Here is a 22,956-nt window from a genome sequence, read left to right on the forward strand (position 1 = left end):
GACTGATTACATCTACAATCAACTAAGAAGAGTGTCTTCAGCAATGAGAGACGTTTAATTCAATCAGTTGAGGGCTTTAAAAAGAGAAGGGATGACTTCAGCAGTCAGAAGAGGGAGTTTTCATCTCTACTTCAGCCAGCCAGCCTCTCTTATGGAATGCATTGAAAACCTTCACTGGAGTTGTTAGCTTGCAGCCTGCCCTATGGAATTTGGAATCATGCATCCCCACAGTTGCATGAGACACTTTTAGAAAGTTTATATTTACAGATATTTCCTGTTTTGTTTCCCTAGAGGGCCCTGACTTATACAGCTTTGATAATAGGAGTAGGGTGCTGTGATTTGCCAAAAATGCTGGAACGACTTTATAAATGGATAAGGGGAAGATTCTGGAAGCACTGTGAGAAGCTTGCTAGAAATGGCCTAGATTGCTTTGAAGAGACTATAATAGTATGACCATTCCTTCCTTGTTTTGTTATGTTTGTATTCATATATAAAGCAAATATCTTTGCTTTCTTCTCTATCTTATCCCCTTATCATATGACATAAGTTGCATTGCTCATGTTCTAGTATTTAAGTTACGGTATCTCAAGTTTAAAAATGAATATTACCTAAGGACTTGCACTCTATTTTGGAGAGATTTAATGCATTTCTGGTTGTATGTAGGACAGCTAAGTATTGTTAGGCGAAAAATACGTCTGTCTGCTGGTTTTTATTAAAAGATTAAGTACGGTTTAAGGTGATGTGTATGGCTGCTAAGTTGACATGGGGTGGACTATGATGGTTAGATTCAAGGGTCAACTTAGCCAGGTGATGGTACCCACATGTCTGGTCAAGCAAGTACTGAGAGGATATTCTGTGGACTTAAGTCATTAGCATTTATGACTGATTACATCTACAATCAACAAAGGAGAGTGTCTTCAGCAATGAGAGACCTTTAATCCAATCAGTTGAAGGCCTTAAAAGGAGAAATGATGACTTCAGCAGTCAGAAGAAATCATTTTTATCTTTACTTCAGCCAGTCAGTCTCTCCTAAGGAACTCATCTAAAACCTTCACTGGAATTACCAGTTTGCAGCTCGCCTTAGCAATCTGGATTCGTGCATCCCCACAGTTACATGAAACACTTTTATAAAATTTTGTATTTACAGATTATCTCCTGTTGGTTCTGCTTCCCTAGAGACCCTGATTAATACATCCCTTCCCTGCAAACCTCTCCCCACAGTCATCACAGAGATTATACTGAGGCATCAGTCAACCCTGAACTTCCTAACTTCAAATTTCCTTTACTTTCCTATCTGTCCATTTCTTTATACCAGCTGGGAGGAACGGAGATACTCTGAAATTACGTGAGGTCTGGGAGCAGTGTGGGCTTCCTTAAAGAAGGGATATCTGAACTGAAAATTGCCTCTCAAATGTGTTCCAGAAGACTAGTGGGGTTATCCCAGAAAGATACAGGGCAGCTTTATGATACAAATAAGCTTGGAGGATGAGTGGGTGGGCTGGGCCAGACCAGGTGGGACCTCTCAGGATATCAAATTTGGGACTTGGGGGTCTGCCCTCAGATAATGAGGGCAGTGCGAAGCCCCTGAAGGTTCTGGCAGAGGAATTACTTGGCCTTTTCCACATTTTGAAAAGGTCACTCTACCATTACAGGAGGCCATGGTAAATGCAGGGAGGCCAATCAGGAGTCTACAAGAGAAGATGGTAGTTTGGACTTGAGTGTGGGTGGTGGAACATGGAGAGAAACAGATAAAGAACTATTTGAGAGGTGAAATCAACAGGCTTGGTGATGGACTGGACATGAGAGATGAGAGCAATCCATGGCTGCGTACTCACTCTGCATTTCTTATCAGAATGCAAGAGAGATACAAGATATTTTAGTCTCCTGTTAATCAGGTTAGCTCTCCTAAAAGGGAAGGCAGTAATTAAACAAATCAGGCACCTAATCATTATCTTACTCATCTCGTGGGTCTGCTGTGATTATCGCATTATACTATCTGATTCTATCCAAAAATCAGAAAATCTATAGCATTACATGAAGAGCTTAAGAATAATTTTTCATGAATAATTAGCATAATTAGCAAAATCAGAATTTTATTAGAAGTCTACTTAAAAATCCAAACATCCTATTTTAGTTTTTACTTATTAGTTGGAGATAGTTACATTTAACTATAACTCAGGGAAGCACACATCTTCTGCTTTTAACTTTGACATTGCTAATAGTTTTCTGAACTGTCATTTAAGTTAGACATGGTTTTTCTATAAGTGGATATGTAAAAAGATTTTCATGCATTTAACATGCAAGACTGATTTTGCTCCCTCGTTCTTTATTTCTACTTCCTCTTTTATGCATTAAAAATGAAAGGAGGGGGTGCACAGGTGGTTCAGGGGTAGAATACCTGCCTTGCATGTGGGAGACCTGGGTTGGATTCCCAGCTCATGTATCGCCCCCCCCCCGCCCCAGAAAAAAAAATGAAAGGAAGACAGTTCTAAGGCAACTACTGATGTGTAACCCTTTGAAAATTGGGAGTTAAAGACCATAAAACAGATCCAACTAAAAAAAATTGTTATTGAAATTCAAAAGATTTTGTTTCCTTAAATCTAGGACTTCCAATACTTTATAACAGTTTTAACATTTTTCTAAACTAAGACAGCACTATTAATTCATTTGCTCAGCAAATTTTTAGTGGGCATCAACTATATTCTAAGTACTGGAGATACCAAGAAGATCTTAAGGGGCTTAGAGTACATATAATAAATTGGTCAGTGATCACAGGACAGCATGAGCAGAGTGAGTGGGGAGAGAGAATGAAGTACAGGTTTGGAGAAGGCACTGCACAGCCAGCATCATGCCACTGGGGCGTTTCTGGGGACACTGTTGATGCATGCCTGGAATGGTGAGTGGAAGGAGGAGTCAAAAGACAAGGCCAGAGGTGTGCAGTGTTGGATCCCAAGGGGTCATAAGCCATGATCAAAAATTTACAGGTTGGCCACTGAAAAACTGCTGTTTAAGTAGAATTGCATGCTGAGGTTTGCACTTTTATTCTACATTATTTTGGGGCATCAGATAATGGACTGGGGAGTAAAGCAAGACAGGAAACAAGGAAACTGATAGGAGGCTGTTATAACAACACAAACAAGAAAGGAGCCTGGATTAGGTAAGCATGCTGCGAGGAGAGGTAAGGAGATTGAATCAATAGTATATGGTGGCAAATGGGACACAGAGGGACTGAATGTGGCACACCAAAGAGGGAAGATTTAAAGATGACTCCCAAGTTTCTGGCTTGAGGGGATGGTGGAGCCCTTATCAGATCAGCAGCAGACCTGGGTGTTGGGAGGAGGAAATGACCTTAGTCTGGGATGATGGACCGTCAGGAGAGGTTCCAGTGGCAGTCAACCAGAGGGTTCTGAGACTGGAAGACAGGTGTGGGCCGGAGATGTGAGACTCATGAGCCGCATGGCAATGGACGGCAGCCGAGGCCATGGGAGGTTGTGCAGGTGGGACAAGAAGAGGAACAGGCAAAGGCTGCTGGCTGAGGAACATGTGCATTCTGGGGCCTGCAGAGGATTCAGAGCCTTCAAGGAGGCTAAACAAAATGTGGCAAGTGCAGGAAAAGAAGGGAAGAAGAGAGGAAGGTATTGTAATTGCAGGCATTTTGAGGGCAAGTGAGCAATTGGTGTCAAAGAAGGAAGCAGACATGGGCTGGGCAGCATGCAGTGTGTTTGGTCCCAGGAGGCACTGGTGACCTACTGGTGGGGCTGCAGCAGCAAAGCCCCCCCCCCCCCCGCCTCCAGGATGAGCCCCATCCCCAAAGAGCATTGTCCATTTGTTTGTGAGCATTTTTAGGCATGGGGTACTATATGGACCCCTCCTTCCCCCAAAAAGGGGCAAAAAAAAATTTTTAAATTTTTAATGCACTAGTTGATCTTGTTTTTTTATCTATCTATCTATTTATTTTTGGCATGGGCAGGCTCCAGAAATCAAACCCGGGTTTTTGGCATGGCAGGTGAGAATTCTGCCACTAAGCCACCATTGCACCGCCCATGTACTAGTTGATCTTTTACCTTAAGTCCCAAGATCTCTTGTCTCTGCTGTCTTAGGTTCTATGAACCTCACCCAACCAACTGGGAAGGAAAATACAAATTCCCCAAGTCCCTCCCAGGTTCCACAACTCACACGAGTTACTGATTTCTTAGTTCGAACATATGACACAGGAGCAACAATTTTTATATCAATGTGATCCTTTTCTTGATCAAAAATTTTTGCCCTCAGTTCTTATCAATTCTTTTACATCTATCGGTATCAGCTTCTTTTCTCTCAGGCCGTAAACCAAAGTGGCCAAGGGCTGACCTCGTAACTTCACCCTTGAGAGATAGTACAACTCTACGAAGTGAAACAGATTGTAAACACAGTTTTGACAGTACTGTGTGCCCTTTCGAAAAATCTCTGTAGTAATTAATTGATAGAACAATCCTATCACACTTTCCATATGGCAACTCTTTAACAAGCTCTGTGTTCTAATCAATTTCAAGACCCTGTATATTTGGTCTGCGAGATGAAAAATATCGATGGGCTTTTGTCAAAGGATAGGTAGCATGAGAATATCTCCCAGAAGCACTGTTATTGTTGGGGAGAAAATGAATCAAAGGTTTCAGGCTTAAACAAACATCCTACGGAACTGCTGGGTAGTGATGAAAATTCCAAGTAGGCAACTTGACCTTTGAAAATGAACTTTATGATGAATCCAGCCTTAATGACAGTGTGGGAGCAAAGCAAGAAGGTAGTACTCAGGGACCTGAGCCCAGCACGCTGAGCCCCACATAGGATAAATTTCACTCTGACAACAGAAAGCAGAGAAAAAAGAAAAAGAAAGAAAAACAAAACCAGCACAGCACCCCCAACATCACCCACACCTGGCTACGTATAACATCCTCAAGTAAAAAACTACACTATTCCTGGAAGTATCTAAATTCTAAAACCAAAGCTGAAATGAAAACATTCCCTTTTGGATTTGCTTTAGGTTAGGGAGGAACTAGTGCACGCACCAGGAGGCTGCTTAGAATTTCTATAACTTAGTGCTGGGACAGAGAAAGGGCTGTAATTGGTACTTGGTTTCCTGGCATGGCAATGAGATACCGATACAATGAGATGATAATTAACATCTAAAACTTCTGGTGGTGTTTTTTTAATTGTTCAGCGAAGTTGTATTACAGTCTGTGAAAAAGAAAATGCTCTTTAAATATCAAAGCAGTGCTCCTAGAGTTACCCATACATACCTGCCCAAAGTTTTCTTCATCTATGCAGAACATGAGGTCCAGTTCTGTGGGGTCATTTTCTAAGATCCATTTCAAAGAATTGTAATATTCACTATCCTACAGAAATGACACAGAAATTAAAATTAAACATTTTGCTTTTCAAAACACAAATTCATTTTACTTCCTTGAATAATTAAGTCCTTTTCAGAATGCACAAGAATTACATTCTTCACTGATCAGTGTTTTCTGCTCCACCCCAAACAAATTCTTCCTCTTTAATTTAGAATGCAAATGAAGTTTCTGTAGCGTTGGATCCTGGGCTCTGTGGTGTAGAAGCCACTAACTCAAGAGGCTGGTCAAAGCTGCCAGACACTGCACTGATGTATAAATTTAAGGTGAAAGGTGGAATATACTTTCCATCCTTAGGGTGAAAACATCGGAGAAAAACAGGAAGGAAAGAGAATGGTTTAGTTAATTAAGTACCAATGGATTTAAGTCATGCCCTTTCCTGGGCCTTTATTGCTCACTACAAATTAATTTAAGCCAGTAGGGAGGCTGCTCCTGTTTCAGAAGTTCAGAGTAGGGACCCCAAGAGGCAGTGTCTCCTCTCTCTCTCTCTCTCTCTGTCCAGTGTCAGAGACTCCACTGCTGGGGACCTGACCAGCTCTGAGAAGGCAAAAAGGAAAGTGCAAGTTGTATTTAAAATACTGTTGAAATGTAGTATAAAATCAGTTTAGAGGTTAAGAGAAATTTCTAGCTTCTTCCTTATACAGTAATAAAAACCTAAAAGCATAAAGAGGTGAAAGCCAAAAGACATTTGAGACTGGTGTGCTGGTTTTATACCAACCCTCCCATGGTTGAGAAAGCCAACTGACTAGATTCAGAAGCAGTTAGCATCCTGAAAGAAGATAAAAGTATTTTCTTAGAGTAACAATAAGCAGAGAGACACAGGAGTCAGTGCTGATAAGGACTGAGAACAGGGCTCAAGTACTCGGCTGTATAAGAGACGCTGTTGGACTCCCTGCAAGGCTGAGGGGATGCAGGAGCTTTCAGGTCAGTGACCACACGTGCAAGCAGGGCTGCAGAGATTCTGGACAGACAGAGAGGATTCCCTGTGGCCCTGTGCATGAGTGTGTCAGTACTGGGCACACCCACCCACACTGTGGAGGTACGTGGTGTGGGGACATTAAATGAAAACAAAAACAGAAGCAAAAAGCATATTATGAAAAGAGCTTCTGATTTTGTTTTTGTAGAAAATCCTTTCAATTTTAAAACAGTCAGCTGAGATAAAGGGAATAAATTAAATGCTCCTTGAAAAACCAAATTGCTTTTCCTGAACTCCTCCCAGCAATCAATTTTCTAAGGAGTTTTATCTCTCCCCTACATGGTAGTGGCTGCTTACACGTAGAGTCTAGGGAGTGGGTCTTTAGTCTTCCTTTTGTCTACTGTTCTGGCCTTTCACCACTGTCATTTTCACGAGGGCAGGAAACAGTTCAGTATTAGCAGCTTTGGACGGAAACCCTGGCTACAGTGAGGTCTCCAGATTTCTCTTGGATTTAATTTGTTCAAACAGGTCTTATGCCTGGTAAGCAGCTGGAAGTGAGATTGAGGTATACTTACCCTAGGAAATGTGAGCAATGATTTGTTTCTTCAAAAAATTAAGGGAGCTCAAAGAACTTATCAAAACAATTAAATATTCCCTGTTCCATCATGCTGAATTTCATCACCCGTGAAAACCAACATGGTACAAACATGGTCTCAAATATCTTTCCAAATGGCCCGAGTACTCTGTGATGTGACTGGTTTACTCACCACAGACTCCATGTCGTTCAGAGTTATCTGCTTTCCTAACATCATTTTGTAAAACGGTCTAATGAAGAAACCTAAAAGAGGGTGAAAACAGCAGTTAGTTCCAAAACCTTTCATACTGTTGTGCACCAGAGCATGAAACAAAAGATTAACGTGACTTCATCAGAATGCAAGGCCAAGACAGGACCATCGAGGAGCTTCCAGAGCAGCGCAGGAGAGGGTGGACAAGGGGCAGGTCAAAGCTGGGGTCCGAGGGAAGGCAGCTGGACCAACAGAGGAGCGTATAGCAGAAAGGACTCAAAAAAGGGTTTTTGGGAGGTAGAAACAACCCAGATGTCCATCAACAGATGAATGGATTAACAAAATGTGATCTAGCCACACAGCTGAGTGATATTCAGACATTAAAAAGGAATGACGTTCTGATACATGTGACCCTATGGACATGAAAACATTGTGCCGAGTGAAATAAGCCGGAAGCTAAAGGACAAATTACATATGCTTCTACTTATATGAAACATCTAGAATTCGCAAGTTCATAGAGACAGAAACTAGATCAGCATGCAGCAGGGGCTAAGGGATGGCACATGGTGGGTGGGTGGGGTTAGGGAGTTACTGCTTCACGGGCACAGAGTTTCTGTTCAGAGGGATAAAAAAGTCTTGGTCATAGATGATGATGATGGCAGCGTAACACTATAAATGTAATTCCACTGAGCTGTGCGCTTAGAACTGGTTAAAATGAGCTTTCAGGCCAAGCAGGAGTGTGCAGAACAAATAAAGCATGTGAACGGGGGAGAAAAGGGTACTCAACAGAGGAACTGCTGTGTCCTCCTTGGCAGTATGACTGGGCAGAAGTGTAAGGTGTCCTGGGGGAGGAGAGGCCAGAGAAGGGACTGGGACACCCAGCTAGCATATGGTCCCAGAGGGCTAGGACTTCTGTCTGAGGGCAGCAGGGAGACAATGAAATGCTAGGTGAAAATTCCACCTGTATTTCAGAATTATTGCCTGGGCAGTGATGGGGAGAAAGAATAGGAAGGGGATAAACTGGAACTAAGCCTGTGTAATCTTCCAGGTGAGAGATGGTGAAGGCCTGAGTAAGGCAAAGGTGGTGAAGATGAGTCCATCACCACACAGGCAGCCTGCGGGGACTTTTCAGTTCACCTTGTCCAAAGGCAAGGTCAACATCACAGCCCTCCTCACTCAGACACTGGTATCTGCAGACCTGGCTCCTGCAGCTGGTCCCCCAGTCTTCCACTCTCACCTATTTCCCAAGAACTAATGAGTCATCAATTCTCTGCAGTATTTTCTGATTTCTGGGGCTCAATGCAGACCTAAGCTTAGAGACTCAGTACATAGGGAGGGTGAAAAAGATGAAGCTGACCAAAGGGGGCAGGTAGGGGTGGTTAGCTATGTGGCATGTAGATGCTCTGCCTGCAGAGCATTTGCATTTTTAAGACATTCCTGACCACAAATCTATGGGGGCACCTTGGGCCTGCCACCATCTTCTGCTTGGACCACCTGAACAGTCTCTGTGCTTCTCCATTCATCCCTGCACCATCCATACTCCTTCCACAGAGCTTTGACTGTGGTCAGCCCTCTCTTTTCTGAAATAATCTCAGTCTCTGGGTGCTGGGACCCTCCCCATGCTGAAGATGTGGCTAATCCCGGTAAAGCACTCCCTGACTCTCTAGCCAAAGCACTTTATTTGGCGACTCAATGGATTCCTTTCTGTTTGCAATGTGTAATTGTGATTCTGTTTTCTCCCTTTCCCACTAGAATGGAAGTGCACTGCAGTCAGGACCATGTCTTTTACTTCTCTATACTCCCCTGCAGCAACTAACAGTGTCTTCTTCTTTGGCAGAAGCTGAATAAACTGACCTTCTAAAAAGTCTGAACTGAATTTGAACAGGCTGAAATAATCCATAGTATGACCCCAATGTTGGAAATTAAAATACATTTACACTCCATCCATCTATCTATACAGGGAGGTAGAGAGAAATTTTCTTTGTTTCAGAAAAAAAGAGGTTTGTTGCCCCCATCAAAAAGAATATGTTGAAATTAGAGGATAAAAATCAGCCAGCAATTAACAGTAAAAATATATTAAAGGAAAAAGCACAAATGGCACATCAATTATTTATTGGAGTAGCTAAGTTTCTAAAAATGCAATTAACATAACTCCCCTGGAAATCTCTCTCTCTACAATAACTGCAAAGTAAATCTCAACTGTTACTACCCTCAACCATTTCACTCCCAAATTCCTCAAAAATATTTCTGATTCTCTTTCCTCACTGATGATATCTGTAGTTTTCTCTTAAGGGCTTGACTTTGAAATGACCAAATGCACAAGAAGTCTCTAATCTAAGGCCATCAAAATAGCCTAGTAGGTTTGATTGCTTACCTTGAAAATCTATGACTTATATGCTCTACATTAGAATGTAATTATTTTGTGTCATCTGTTCCAGCAGTGATTCTAATGAATTATAATGTTGTTTGATATTATTTATGGCCTTTTCACATTTAAAAAAAATTATAATTTGGGGACAAATAGAACAACAGCAGGATATGGGATGGATTAGAATATTTCAATTAATGTTTCAATGAACTTTTCCATCTGTTACCAAACCTAGCTCTCACAAAAGAAAAGTTATTCTAAAAACCATGAAAAAATGAATAAATACAGAATGTTCTATACCTTGAACTTGAGCTTTTTTTCTCCCCATTTTTTAAAATTACATGTAGAAAGTGTCTTCAGTGCCCAAATTAAGATGGCATCAGAGAAAAACATCTCCATTATGGGGGAAACATAAATATAATTTAATGAATTACAGAGAACCAGTGAAGCTTTTGTCAAAACCCTCTGAATAAAAGATAAGACACCAACAGGGAATGACAAACAGCACTGGCCTATTTTTATTAGTTCAAGACGTTTGAATAACTTACCATCTAAGAGTTTCCCATGGAATACTGCCAAACCAGCAACTCTTCCAATAAAAGTGAAATAGGACAAATGATCTTCATTACAGAGGCCTGAATTGGGATTGATTTGAAGTGTGTAGTTATCCCTTTGGGGGAGCAAGAGAGAGAAGAAAAACCCAATAAAGGTCTTAAATAAGAAAGGCAAGAACGTGAATTTTTCTTTGCCACCTGTCACTCACCTGATGGGAAAAGTGGCAAGCTTGAGAATTCGACTCACCATGACCCAGCCTCTTTCTATGACTGGCAACAGAGCTGATACATAAGCCCTACGAGTTAAGTTAAACCAGAAGAAACTTGGGATGCTTGACTATTTTTGCCTACAAAAATGTCAATTTCCTACGGTTCAACCAAATAACCAGAGAAGATTAGGAACTCCACAAAACAAAGAGGCTACGAAGACCTTCCTAATGATGTGAGTTGCCTATGTGACGAAGGATAACTACTTCCTTTGAGAAGTTTTTGGTTTGGGGATATAAGATTTGCCCTATAGGCCAAACCCATGGTCCAGCTCATACATCACCAGCTCAACCATCACCACAAAGGCCTCTGAGGCATTGCAGCAGGGTCTCAATAACACAAACCTCAAGATGCTTAGATGCATCCAACTGTCCTTCTTTGGTATCAAATCACAAGGATCAGTGGTTATTAAACTGGGCTCCACAGATGGATTCCTCCAGGAGAAATCTTTGGGAATATGGGTGGCAGGTGAGGCTATCAGGCCTCCCTATCCTGATGGGCTTTCTCACAGGACTCGGTAACAACAAAAAACATGTTGAGCCATTCTTGGCTAGAGCAACTGAGAAGGCGGAATTGAGTCTGCCTGCCAAATTAGCCTATATCTGGAAGATGTGGGATACCCCAGTCCCCTTAGAGCACAGGGCTGGACTGATGTTAGCTGCCTCTCAGCAAGGTCAGCAACTATTCTGCCAGGGCTAAGGTGTAGCCTAAGCCTTTAGAGGAGGAATGGCTGGCCCTGTGAGTAGCCACTGTTTGCTGAGAAAGTAATTGAATCTGTCTCTGTTTCCATGCCTGTCCTTGGTGAATTCCTAATGCAAGGGGGAAGAATGGTGGTTATTTCCTTGCTAGGTCATGACCTTTTATGTTCTGAAGCATGGGTCCTCAAAGTCCTCATAGTTGATTTTAAGTAGCATGCTTTTATAAACTGTTCTTATTCATAAAATAACTCCTCTCTCTGAATTCTGACATGACAAATTCTCCTCTTGGATTAACATAACATTACGAATGAAAATTGCCTCTTGTTCCTTACCATAATTACTGAACAGATTTCAAATTTCAATGACATGAACTCAACAGACAAGAGAAGAATCAATTTTAAGTATTCACAGAGTACATTATTTCACCATGTAGAGTCAGAAACCCGTTCTAGACTTATAAGGGATGGGGGTGGGGGAACCGAAATTGATAGCATTAATTCATCTCAAATGAGTGAGCTGTTCATTCTCTCAATTAAGAACAAAACAATTTCAATAGGAGGACACACTGTGAATGGACCCTATCTACTTACGTTGCCGAGTACTCAAAGAGTCCATAGTAGGGATTAAACATCTCCTTAGACAGTAGGAAGAACCATTCTCTGGCCACGCCCCCATAGTCAAGACCTTTCTCTGATTCAAATTCAATCCACAGCCTTGCTTTCAGGACATCTGGTCTTTTCACAGACATGATTCGCCTATAGGATTCTTCAAATATGTTATTTCTGTGAAGTTTCATTTCAAATCTATTTGGAATATCAGCCTACACAAACGAAAAAAAAGGGCATCATTATATGTGAATATATATCTTAGCTCCTAACGAAAAAATCAACAAAGGGTAGAAATGATGAGAGTCTTCAAATAAGCGAGTAGTGATGAATGGTTCTAATTGAGGAGTTCCCCCCACACAGATGGAAGACCTCACTATGTCAAGAAAGGAGACAGATAGCATCCACAAGCAGTGGCATGGGCCAAGTCCACAACATATGCTTCTAAATATGCTAAGTAAAAGAAAAATAGTCTTGTCTTCCTTTCACACAACTGTAGGGCACTTACCCACTGAAAATGAAACAGTCAATTCTACTGTTTCAGGAAGGGGACTTTAAAACAAGGTAATACAAACCCATCAATAATCCCTACCTAGCCAGGCTGGGCCCATTTTCGACTTGGTAGATGTGATTCAGGATGCCTGCACATCAATTCTGTTTCCATGGAGAATGGAGCTCTGATTATGCCAAGATTGGGGGAAGCATCCTAAAGCCCACAGTCAAACTGGAAGGTAAAAAGCCTAAGGCTGAGGTTGTAAGTGCCTCTTGGAAAAACCGGGGCCAGGGATGGCCTTGCTGCAAAATGGGTGTGCAGAGTCAGTTTCCAGACAGAAGACCTCACAGTGAATGTCCTCTAGGGTGAGAGACAGTGAAAGCTGTCACCTACTACTCGAGGAAATGCAGATGCGTCATGGAGAAACAGGTGGGAATTTCACATGTTCAATTTTGAGCTTTGGAAGGCTAAGAGACATTTCAAATATAGTCAGGATGTTGGGTCAGATCATAGAACCCCTAAGGGGGAAGTCCTTGAGGCAGACATATGCTTCGTGGATTTCTGCAGCCCAGCACGTTTTCTACAGCAGATGCCCAGAAAGCGAGGCGCGGTTCTGAGGCATCGCCTAGGGGGGTGGATGAGGGGAGATGACGACAGAGAAGAGGTGGGTTGGGATGATCTGAACCGTGCCTGACATTCTCCTCTTCCCAATGGGCAGAGGCCAAGAAATGGCGACAAGTCCAACAATACTGAGCGAACACACTGAGGAGAAAACTGGTAAAATGTATACCACAGAAGTGAAATTGGAAAGTAAAACAAGCCATGTTAAAGAATTTGGGAGGACGAGGTGAGTGGAAAATATAATGCCAGAATTTAAAACACTGCCTGTAAAAATCTTATAGGGTTAGTCAATTTTAAACTGGTAGTGAGAATTTTAATCCGAAAATTATGTTTGGTCCTAATACAGCCAAATATTATCATTGAAACTACACTTTTGGGGTGGGCCACGGTGGCTCAGCAGACAGAGTTCTTGCCTGCCATGCCGGAGACCCAGGTCCGATTCCCAGTGCCTGCCCATGCAAAACAAAACAAACAAAACAAAACTATACTTCTGAATTTAAAGAGAAGGACTTGAACATTGTTCTAACTAAGATCAGGTTTTATTAATATGATGGCCTCAACAATTGTGCAGGGCTCCCAGATTCTTTTGACTAGGGTCCTGACTTATACCCAATAAAAATAATTTTTATCTTTTTATGTATTACATAAGAAATTATCATTTTGGATCATTGGATATGTAATTCTGTGTTAATTTTCACTTACCATTTCTGGTAAAAAAAAATTCAGATGGAAAATACTGGTTGTTCAAAGTAAGTGAAAAAGGGAGGTAATAGTTTTAATTTACAGATAAAAGTGACAAACAACTGAAGTAACTTTGGTAACTTACAAATGACTGAGATGGTATTTTGGGGAGACACGATTACTCACGGGTTTCTTTAATTTCTTCCTAAAGTAGTCATATTTCTGCTTAAATTCTCTGGAGTAGGGAACGGCCTGGAAGACAAATTTATAGATACAGGTAATGCAGACAATTTATTTGAAGTTTTAGGATATTGAGCCAATACAGAATTTCATGAATCACAGACTATAAATTCTCACTTTCCATAATGTCCGTGGATAATAAACATGTCTACATAGTACATGCAAAAGTCCTAAAACTGATTAGGCAAACAAGCATTGGATGGGGCTCTTACTCCTAAAAACAAGCACATTGATATTCACAAAAACAGAGGGTATGCTACACAAACTAAATACATTTTCCTATGACTTTTGTCTGAATATGAGTCAGGGCGTAATCTGTTTCTCTCCCACTTTCTCTCTCTTTTTTTGGTAGCTTAGATAAGAATTACTGGCTATGATATTTGTCATTTAGAGAAAGTCTAATAGTGTCTTAAAAATCTTTGGAGGAAAAGCAATGAGCAGAAAGGCCAGTGAGCCTACAGTCTTGTAGGTTTACTTGAATTCAGAAGGTAAATATTAATATTAATATTAACTAGTGGTCCTGGGCGAGGTACTGAGTGTCTTTAAATCTCAAATGCCTTATCTATACGGTAAAATGCTGATAACATGGGGGAAAGCTTAGTATCTGAGTTAATTATTTTTAAGAAGTCTGGTATCTCTTCAGGCAAAGTAACAATACTTTTAATTAACCATCTAATTTGTTACTTACTATGCTGTAAAGTAACTTGCACTATTTGAGTATCAGAGCCAAAACTTTAGGCGATTTTACAATCTCACCATTTTTTTAATGAAGAAAAATGAATTGGCTTTTGCAAACACATGAACATAAATGTGATAGGCTTATGTTCAAAACAACTCATTGCTTTTTTAGTGAATAGTGTAAATTCGGACAGGGAATATTTCCGCTGATATCCTTTTGGGATAAGTTAATAAAATACACAGCTCCTTAGTGGAATGTCTCCAGACTCCAAACCTTACATCTTCATTTTCTTATCCTTGACCTGAAAGAAAACCTTCCCTCTTTCACATATTTATTTAAGGCATGATTACACACATAACAACTAATCCCAAACCAAAACAACCGATGTTATGGAAAACAAGCATCATATCAGTGTTTTGTTTTAAAATTTAGGAGCAATAAAGACATTACATTTATGTATCTCAATTTCTTAAGAATATTAAAAAAAAAGATAATAATTCTTAGTCTCTTCTTAAGCCAGTCATTATTTGACTTTCACTAGATTTAACTACACACCTATTTATTCCGGACAGTTTCTAGTCTGACATACTCATGTCTGAATTCTGATTCTAGACGAGGTTGAAAGTTTGTTAATTATTTGACAACCTACAAAATAAGGAAAATGTTGTAATGTTTTGGCTTAAGCCAATAAAGACATTCTGTGTTACTGTTCTACCAATATGACGGCCCATTATAAACCACGATTTCCTATCTAGTTTGTTTATTCCTTCCTTGGTGGTTCACTTTCTCATTCATTCAACAGGCATTTCTTGAGCACTTATTAAGTTCCAGACGTTTTGAGTGCTAGTGAAATAATGGTATATAAACTGTAAGTTTTCTTTCCCAACTTCCCATTGGAGCTCACAAGCTACTGTAAGTAATGGGCAATAAGAAAAACATGAATAAACTGTGGTAAGTGCTGTCAGGAAAAAAGTGATAGAGTAGTCCCAGGGGGCTACTTTATATGCAGGGACAGGGTAGGCCACTCTGAGGAGGGGACACTAGAGCAGAAACCCAGGGTGAGAGGTGGGACCAGATCAAGGCAGGAAGGATGAGTGCAGAGTCCCAAGTAGGGTAAGCATTTGGCTGATGTGATTGAGGATAACTAAGAAGAAATCATTTCCTTTCGTTATTTCATGCTGCCTTTATAAGACTTGAATTCTCATGCAGACTCTATTACCAGCCAGCTCGGAGACATAAGCTCTCCACTCTGGAATTTCTTCACCGTTAAATAAAAGGATTTGAATAGATGAACTTTAAGGCTCTTCCACGTTCAAGACTCTGTGATTCCCAGCAATTATTCTGATGTTGTTCCCCCCATCCCCAAATGTGGAAAACAGCCATACACAGGTTTGACTGTTTTAAATGACAAGATTCCCAAGGAACATAGTTCAAAATGTTGCCCACAGCCCATGATATCCAGTCCCTGTTCTGACCTGTAACCTGGCAGCTGCTGACGAGATGTGGGTGGAAATGAGATGCTGAGATATTTCTGGTCTTTCTTCTTCTAGGGAATGAGGCACAGAAGTTGAAAAATTATTATCCTCCCCCAGTGCTTATTATCTTTTCTTTCTAGAGGTAGTTTTTATGATGGAATAAGAAAAAAGTCTTTATATTCTCCGCCTAAAGGGATTCCAACAACTTATAAGGACAAAGGCCTTCACATAGTGGAGCCTCTGCAGAGAACACATCTTATATTGCACAGACCAGATTAACTGCTCTCTCAAAAACACGGCATCCTATATTCTTCAGTACAATTTAACTTGTAAAATAAGTTCATCTGGAAAATTAAAATGTCTGTTGATTGAAGCACTCTTGCTCTGTATTAAATATGCTTTCTTTGCTGTACAAAATGAAAACCTGACGTTGTGCAGGTCAGTTCTAAATGTCTTCACATCGTCATTGCCAGCTGATACTGAAGCTCTCTGGGGAGAAAGGCTGAAGCTCACCAAGAAAAGGGCAGTGATGCTGGCACTCCTGGGATCCAGAATGGATCCTGACACTTGCTGGGACTTTTGGCGACACAATTAGCTTTTCTGAGCTTCTGAGAAAATTGGGCTAATAACACCTGCCCAACCTTCCTGAGGGGATTGCTGTGAGTTCAAATTAGACGATTATAAAGTTCTTAGAAAAGTTCAAAGTGTTACAAAAACACGAGATAGCATTCATTAGAGCAGCAGGCACGGACAGTACTCAAATGCTTCAGCAACAATGTTTGTAATATAGAGAGCATACTGACTTACAGGAATGCTGCATTGAGCTGCTATAGAAAAGGTGCCCTTTCCCCATAAACATGTAGAAATCCTGAACCAACTTATAATGGATATTTTTAAAGCTTGGGGAAAAAGAGAGAGAAACTCTAGGTACTGGTTGAACACAAAGACTCACAATTAGAGAAGGGAGTAGGCACTGAACCGAGATACAGCTACTTGGGCTTGGGTCTTCATCCTTGGGGGTGGAGAACTTGGTCTGCGTCCTGTATGACCCGAGTCCAGGACAGGGTACCTGCTTAAAACCTAACGCCTGAAAAGGGGACAAAAGAATGCTACCCACCAGCCCAGGGCAGTTGCAAAGAAGCTTACCTTCTGTCCAGGACCATAAGTGGGAAAAAAACAAAAAGAAACAGACCTGTAATAAATCCATACTCCAGGTCTGCACCAAAGTGAGTGTGAGGTCCACAGTTATAGAACTTTTGGATGCTTGAACCCAAGCTAAGAAGTCAACATTAAACATAGGTCAGGGCTTAGCAAAGCCCCAAAGGAAAAGAAAATGAAGATGAGCTCACACATGTAAAAAATATAAACCAAACTAGGCAATAAACTACCATTAAGGAGGATCTACAGACATGAACAGGAGATTTAACACCCTTAGATAGTAGATCTTTAATACCCCAAGATAACAGAACAGTCTGAAAGAGGCTATAAATTGAGTATTTTAAAAATGAATAGAGAGATGACAGAAGGAACAGAAAAATGAAAGGAAAGAATAGGACAGAATAACAACAACTAAAAAGATCAAGCAAGTTTAAAAAGGCCAGGTAGAACATTGAGTAATTAAACACAGTAACTGATATAACAGACACAATAAACCGATAAATAATAGATTTTAAAAAGTTTAAGAAAAATTAACTGGAAGAGCTGAGTTACGAACCAAAGTACAGTGAAGAAAAACAGATGGGAATTTGAGAGATAAGACCATGTCAAAGTGAACCAAATACCTAGTAGGAGTTATAGATTATCAGAAAGAATGGAAAAGATACAATATATGAAGAAATAACAGCTGAGAATTTTCCAGAACTGAGCAAAGACAGGATCTACATATTGAAGAATCACAATGAGTCCAAAGCAGGATACATAAAAAGAAATCCACTTAGATATGTGGTAGTAAAACTGCAGGACACTAAGAACTAAGAAAAACCTCAACTCAACCAGACAAAAGACAGATTTACTCATGCAGAACTCACAATGAGATCGACAGCAAATGTCTCATCATCAGTTATAGAGGCCAGAAGATATGAAAGAATATCTCCAAAATACTGAGCGAAAATACCTGTCAAATGAGAATTTGATAAGCAACTGATGTATCACTTAATAGAGAAGTCAAGATGTCCCGAGTCAAAGACTAGGAGAGTTGACCACTCTCAGACTCTCATGAAACCTCTGTTGGAGCAGAGGTTCTCAAACACGAGGGGGCAACAGAATCCAAGAGGGCAGGCTAAAACAATGTCGCTTGGCCCAGGCCTACAGCTGCCAAGTCAGTAGGTCTGAGGTGGACCCCAAAGTTTGTATTTCTGCAAACTCCACTCTGGGAACCATTAAACTAGAGGTTAATCTTCACCAAGCAGAAAATTTAACCCAGAAAAAGTGGTCTTCCTGGTGCCTGCCCATACAAAAAAAAAGAGAACCAATGATGAGCAAAGAAATTTGTTTACAAATTGGTAAGACTAAATAAGTGTTGATTGTTGGGGGTGGGGGGAGAATGGGGAGTAAAATGCTCAATTATTTGAAAAGGTAAAAAACAAGGTAGTTTTAAAATTTAGCCCACAAGGTCGTGGAACATGAGAAGGGGAAGAGGAGCGTTACAGAACAACGAAGTCGTTTTATTACCCAGGAGGAGAGCAGAGGAGAAAGTGATCACTTCTGACCGTAAATCAAACACGTTGGTTAAAAATGTAAATGTAGGTATTGAAGGAATAGAAATAGAAAATACAACTTCCAAACAAGTAGAGAAAATAAAAGAAAGAGTACTTGATCAAATACAAGGTAAGAAAGGATACAAGACACTGCAAATGAAGAGAGATAAAAGATATACTAGGCAAATACTAATGAAAGGAAAAGACGTTCAATGCAGTAAACTCAGACAAAATTGACAGAGCTACCATCATCATGGGAGATTTCGATACAGGTCTCTTGGTTAGATCAAATAGCCACAACAAAGGTAATAATGATACGGATGATGTGACCACCACAGACTTGATCTAATAGACACATCACGACCTCCATTTCCAACAAAGAAGGAATGTACATCTTTTCAAACACAAAAAGAACATTTATAGAAAAAATGACCAGGTCTCCAAGGCAGTCTCAAATATCTGATAATCAGTATTCCGTAGACAATATTCACTGACCTCAATGCAATAAAATAGAACTCAATAAGAAAATGATAGTCAAAAAACCTCCCATACCCTTAGAAATGAAAAAGCATATTCTAAATAACTTATAAGGTGAGAAATAAGTATGGAAATTAACAAATATTTAGAACTCAATGACAACAAAGGCCAGATGTCTATCCTAAGTTGATAATTAGCTAAATACACACATCCTTACTAGAAGCGTTATCACTAATAACAAAAAGGGAGCAAGGCTCTTCTATTAATAGGAAACAGAAAAAGAGATCTTTCTTGGTGGCAAATCTTCCTAGATTTATGATGCTAATGATGGAAATATTTGACAAAGCTTCAGAATGAACACATCACACATCTTCTGTCACTTGAAAACATTTTAATGATAGCATTGTTTCTTGAATTTACCCTGTTTCTAATGATGTAGAAGGGAAATACTATTCTAACAACTAATTAATTTCAAAGGAAAGCCATGATTGTAAGGCAGGTGTTTGTACCTAGAGAAACAGTAGCTGGCCAGCTGTTTTAAGCCAGGTATGGAGTACGCTGCATAGAAAACAGTACCAAAACAGCTGAACAAACACGGCAAACAAATCCAACAAATAATCAAAGGAGGTCAGATTTCAATGTGTGTCTGCATGGTAATATCTCTAAGTTTTCACATGAACATATCTTTATAACTAAAAAAAATAAAAACTTGTTCTGAATTAGATTAAAGCCACTAAATTAATAATTTATATAAATCTACTATATCTTAGATCAGCACTTGATACAATAAACTTTACTCCCTTTTGCTCCTCCAGTCTTTTAAAAGAATCCTCAAAAGTGCAATCTTTTGCTGATCCTAGTACATTTCTTGTGACTCCAAATTATACCCTTGTACTTACATAACCACTGACAAAAATTGCTGGTGTTATTCCTTACAGGTGAATGTTGCTCCACCCTATAGCCTTGGTTTTCTATACTAAGTGTCTGTTATTGCGTAACGACAGTGGGATTCTCATTACCTCTTATGAACGCAGCATGAAGCTGGTTTTAAGAGGTCACTATACATAAGGCAGAATGGATTCTTAAGTTGGTATATAAGAAAGGGACTATGAGAAAGTCTGGGAGACAGCCAAGTTAAAGATCCTTCACTCAGCCAGCTCTCGAGGTTAGTTAGCTACAATTTCACCCAAACTTACATGGATTTTTAGAGATGGAAGAGATTCAGAGCAGCGTTTAAATTTGTTAGCATGCACCTACTACTACTGACCTAAGGAAATGACAAAACTCTACAAATACAGGGCTTGGTTTTACTTCGTATAAAAAGGAAAGGAGGAAATTTTTAATTCACCCTTTTATAAAGGAGAAAAGAAAATATTAAATTCTGTTACCATTAGCAAACTATTTTCTTTTCCTTTATAACAAAGTCCTGTGAAGTCCTGTGCAGCTGCACCTTCCTGGAAATCCCAGGAAGGAGGAGATGGAAGTAATGTTAAACTACTCAATTACACCAGTCCCATGGGACCAAGGCAAGGATTAATATACAAGAAATGCATATTTAGAAGCCACCCAAATATTACACTAAAGAATCAGAACTTAAGAATACTTACTGGACCAGTAATAGCTGGGTTCTGCAGTCTTGGGTCTTCCCACTGAGTAATTTTGCTGTCTGAAAATTAATGTTAAAAAATAATCAGAACATTAGCTTATATCTATACAAAATTTGTTTTAGAAAAAACTATTTCTGAATTCTTCAAAAGCTGTTTGGATCCCTACCCACCTAACATTCAATAATAACTTAGTACTTTGGGGTTAGAAGGGAACTGTATACTCTATATGGTGGACCGCACACATATTGCTTAGTTAAAAACACCCCACCAAAAGTGCACAATGCTAGTAAAACCATCTATTCACACTGTTTTTGGCAAATAATCTGCTGAAGTTTCAGTTACAAACCCCTGTTCTTTCAAGGATTTAGAACTTGATCTTGATTTTCATTTAACTGAAAAAAGGCAAAAAAAGTCTTAGTCCCCAAAAGGTTAACAAATACACCCATGATATTTTCTCACTTCAAGTACTTTCTTCTCTGCTGATAGAGTTGAAAACCTGTTTTCAATTAAGGATCCTACAAGTCAACAAATGAATACTCCACCACATGCGTCATTCATACTCACACAAAAATCAAAGCAGCTAAAAGCAACCTAAAAAGTGAGAATTAGATGACAGCAGAGGAAGATTCCAGAGAAAGGTTTCCTTTTTGGCCAAGTTGACTAGAGGTGGTTTTCTTTCTTTCAAATGATTTGATGTCAACAATACTGTTCCATGCCCCCCAGACCGCAGCCACCCTGTATCACTTGGAGTATGTGACTATTCATAACTAAAAAGACTTGATGAGTTTCTCTATGCATGTTTTGGGAGCAGAGGGGTGGGCCCAGGGAACGCAGACTGGAGGTGAATGGGTTTTCTCTGGAATTTTAGGAAATCTAAGCTGTTAACAATGGAAAAAAAAAATGGACCTAGCTTTGCACTTCACTCAAAGTAAATGATTTACATCATAAGGGCAGTCCTGCACGTGGATAATAAGCCTCTTCTGTGGCTAACATTATGTTTCATAAGTAAAGAATAACGATCCTATTCATTTCTATTTCATAGTATACATCAGCCCTATAAACTATGCAAATAGGCTGATAAGAATAATGAGTAATTTAATTTTAATAATAATACCAGGAACTTTTTAAAGTCTGGTATTATCATTGCTGTTATTATTTTAATTAAAACAGAGGTAAAGTTTGAAATGCCTATCAGAGCACAGGCTTCTAAAATCCTCGTTCTGTTTTCATGCTGGCTGAAGATGTATATGAAACGCTTCAACTATGTTACAGAACCTTGATGGAGGCAAACGTTTTTGGAACCCTTACATCTTGAAACAGAAAGCTCTGGAGAGTAAAAGTTTCTACTGTGATGGAAAAGAGGAGAAACAGAATACAGCTGAGTAAAAGCTATGTCTTAAAATATCAACTTGGACTCTAATGTCATCAAAGCAGGAAATAAGTTAACTACTATCAGAGTGTGATGACCCCCAAATCTTCAGACCAGACTCGAACTTCAAGCTTCAACCTTGACATCTGCACCTGGATTTCCTGTCAGTACTTCAAATCCAACTCTGCCATAATTGAGCCCACAGTTGTCCAACACCAAAACTGGCTCACATGATCCTAAATTCCTGATTAACAGTGTCACATCCATACTCCAGTGACCTTGCTGGTTATCAAACTGTCCCTTCTTCTCTCCTGACAGACATCTTTCTGGAGCACTCGGGCCTCTGCCTCTGGTCTATTAAAACTTCCTCTTCAGCTCTGCCAAAGGATCTTTCTAAAGAACACATTTGACCATGGTCACACCCTGTGGAAAAGTTGTGGAGCTCCCTCCTGCTGCAGAAAGAGTCCAAGGGCCCACACTGGCAGGTGCAGCCTCCTTCACCAACTTTCCTCTGTACCTGCACACCAGACAACTGGAAAATGGTTTTCTCTGCATTATTCATAAACCTGCACACATTCTCGCCCTCTCCGAATCCCTTTCATGGCTTGCTGGCGAACTCTACTGCTCTTGGAAGTAGCCTGTTCTTGAAGGCCTTTTTGCTCCCCTCGACCCTGGGTATACCCAGATAGGTCCCTACGAATGAGGGCTGCTCTACAACACTTAAAATGCCTACCAGTCTCCCTTCTGCAATGTCCACCCTTAGTGAGGGGAGGGAAGTGTGTTATTGCTTCTGCAGCCTCTTTCATTAATATAGTTCCAGCACTAACAGTGACTTTGCATGTTATTAATTTGTTTTATGACTGAATGAAACCGTTGGTGAAAACAAAGTTCCTTTAAAACTTTCTAAGCTTTCAAAAAATTTGGATGGTATACAATAAAGAGCAACTTTGCAGCTAAGTGCTGTCAATATAAGAATGTACAGCAGCCAGTAATCCATTTTTTTCTAGAACTTTTGAGTCTAAATTTGCTTTTAGTTTGGAG

General features: G+C 40.0%; 1 protein-coding gene across 18 annotated transcripts in view; it reads right to left on the bottom strand.

Moving 5' to 3' along the window:
• The window catches only part of NEDD4L (NEDD4 like E3 ubiquitin protein ligase), a 356,789-nt gene that overhangs the window by 16,669 nt on the left and 317,164 nt on the right, over positions 1 to 22,956 (bottom strand). For all 18 annotated transcript variants that reach the window (XM_077135363.1, XM_077135365.1, XM_077135374.1 and 15 more), the window contains 6 exons: positions 20,547 to 20,605; positions 13,559 to 13,624; positions 11,563 to 11,792; positions 10,002 to 10,123; positions 7,068 to 7,138; positions 5,277 to 5,372 (listed from right to left, as the gene is read on the bottom strand). In XM_077135363.1, coding sequence (XP_076991478.1) covers positions 5,277 to 5,372; positions 7,068 to 7,138; positions 10,002 to 10,123; positions 11,563 to 11,792; positions 13,559 to 13,624; positions 20,547 to 20,605 — 644 coding nt within the window. The remainder of the gene's footprint in view (positions 1 to 5,276; positions 5,373 to 7,067; positions 7,139 to 10,001; positions 10,124 to 11,562; positions 11,793 to 13,558; positions 13,625 to 20,546; positions 20,606 to 22,956) is intronic.

The sequence above is a fragment of the Tamandua tetradactyla genome, chromosome 18 (genome assembly GCF_023851605.1).
Source record: "Tamandua tetradactyla isolate mTamTet1 chromosome 18, mTamTet1.pri, whole genome shotgun sequence".
In the NCBI taxonomy this organism is placed as follows: domain Eukaryota; kingdom Metazoa; phylum Chordata; class Mammalia; order Pilosa; family Myrmecophagidae; genus Tamandua; species Tamandua tetradactyla.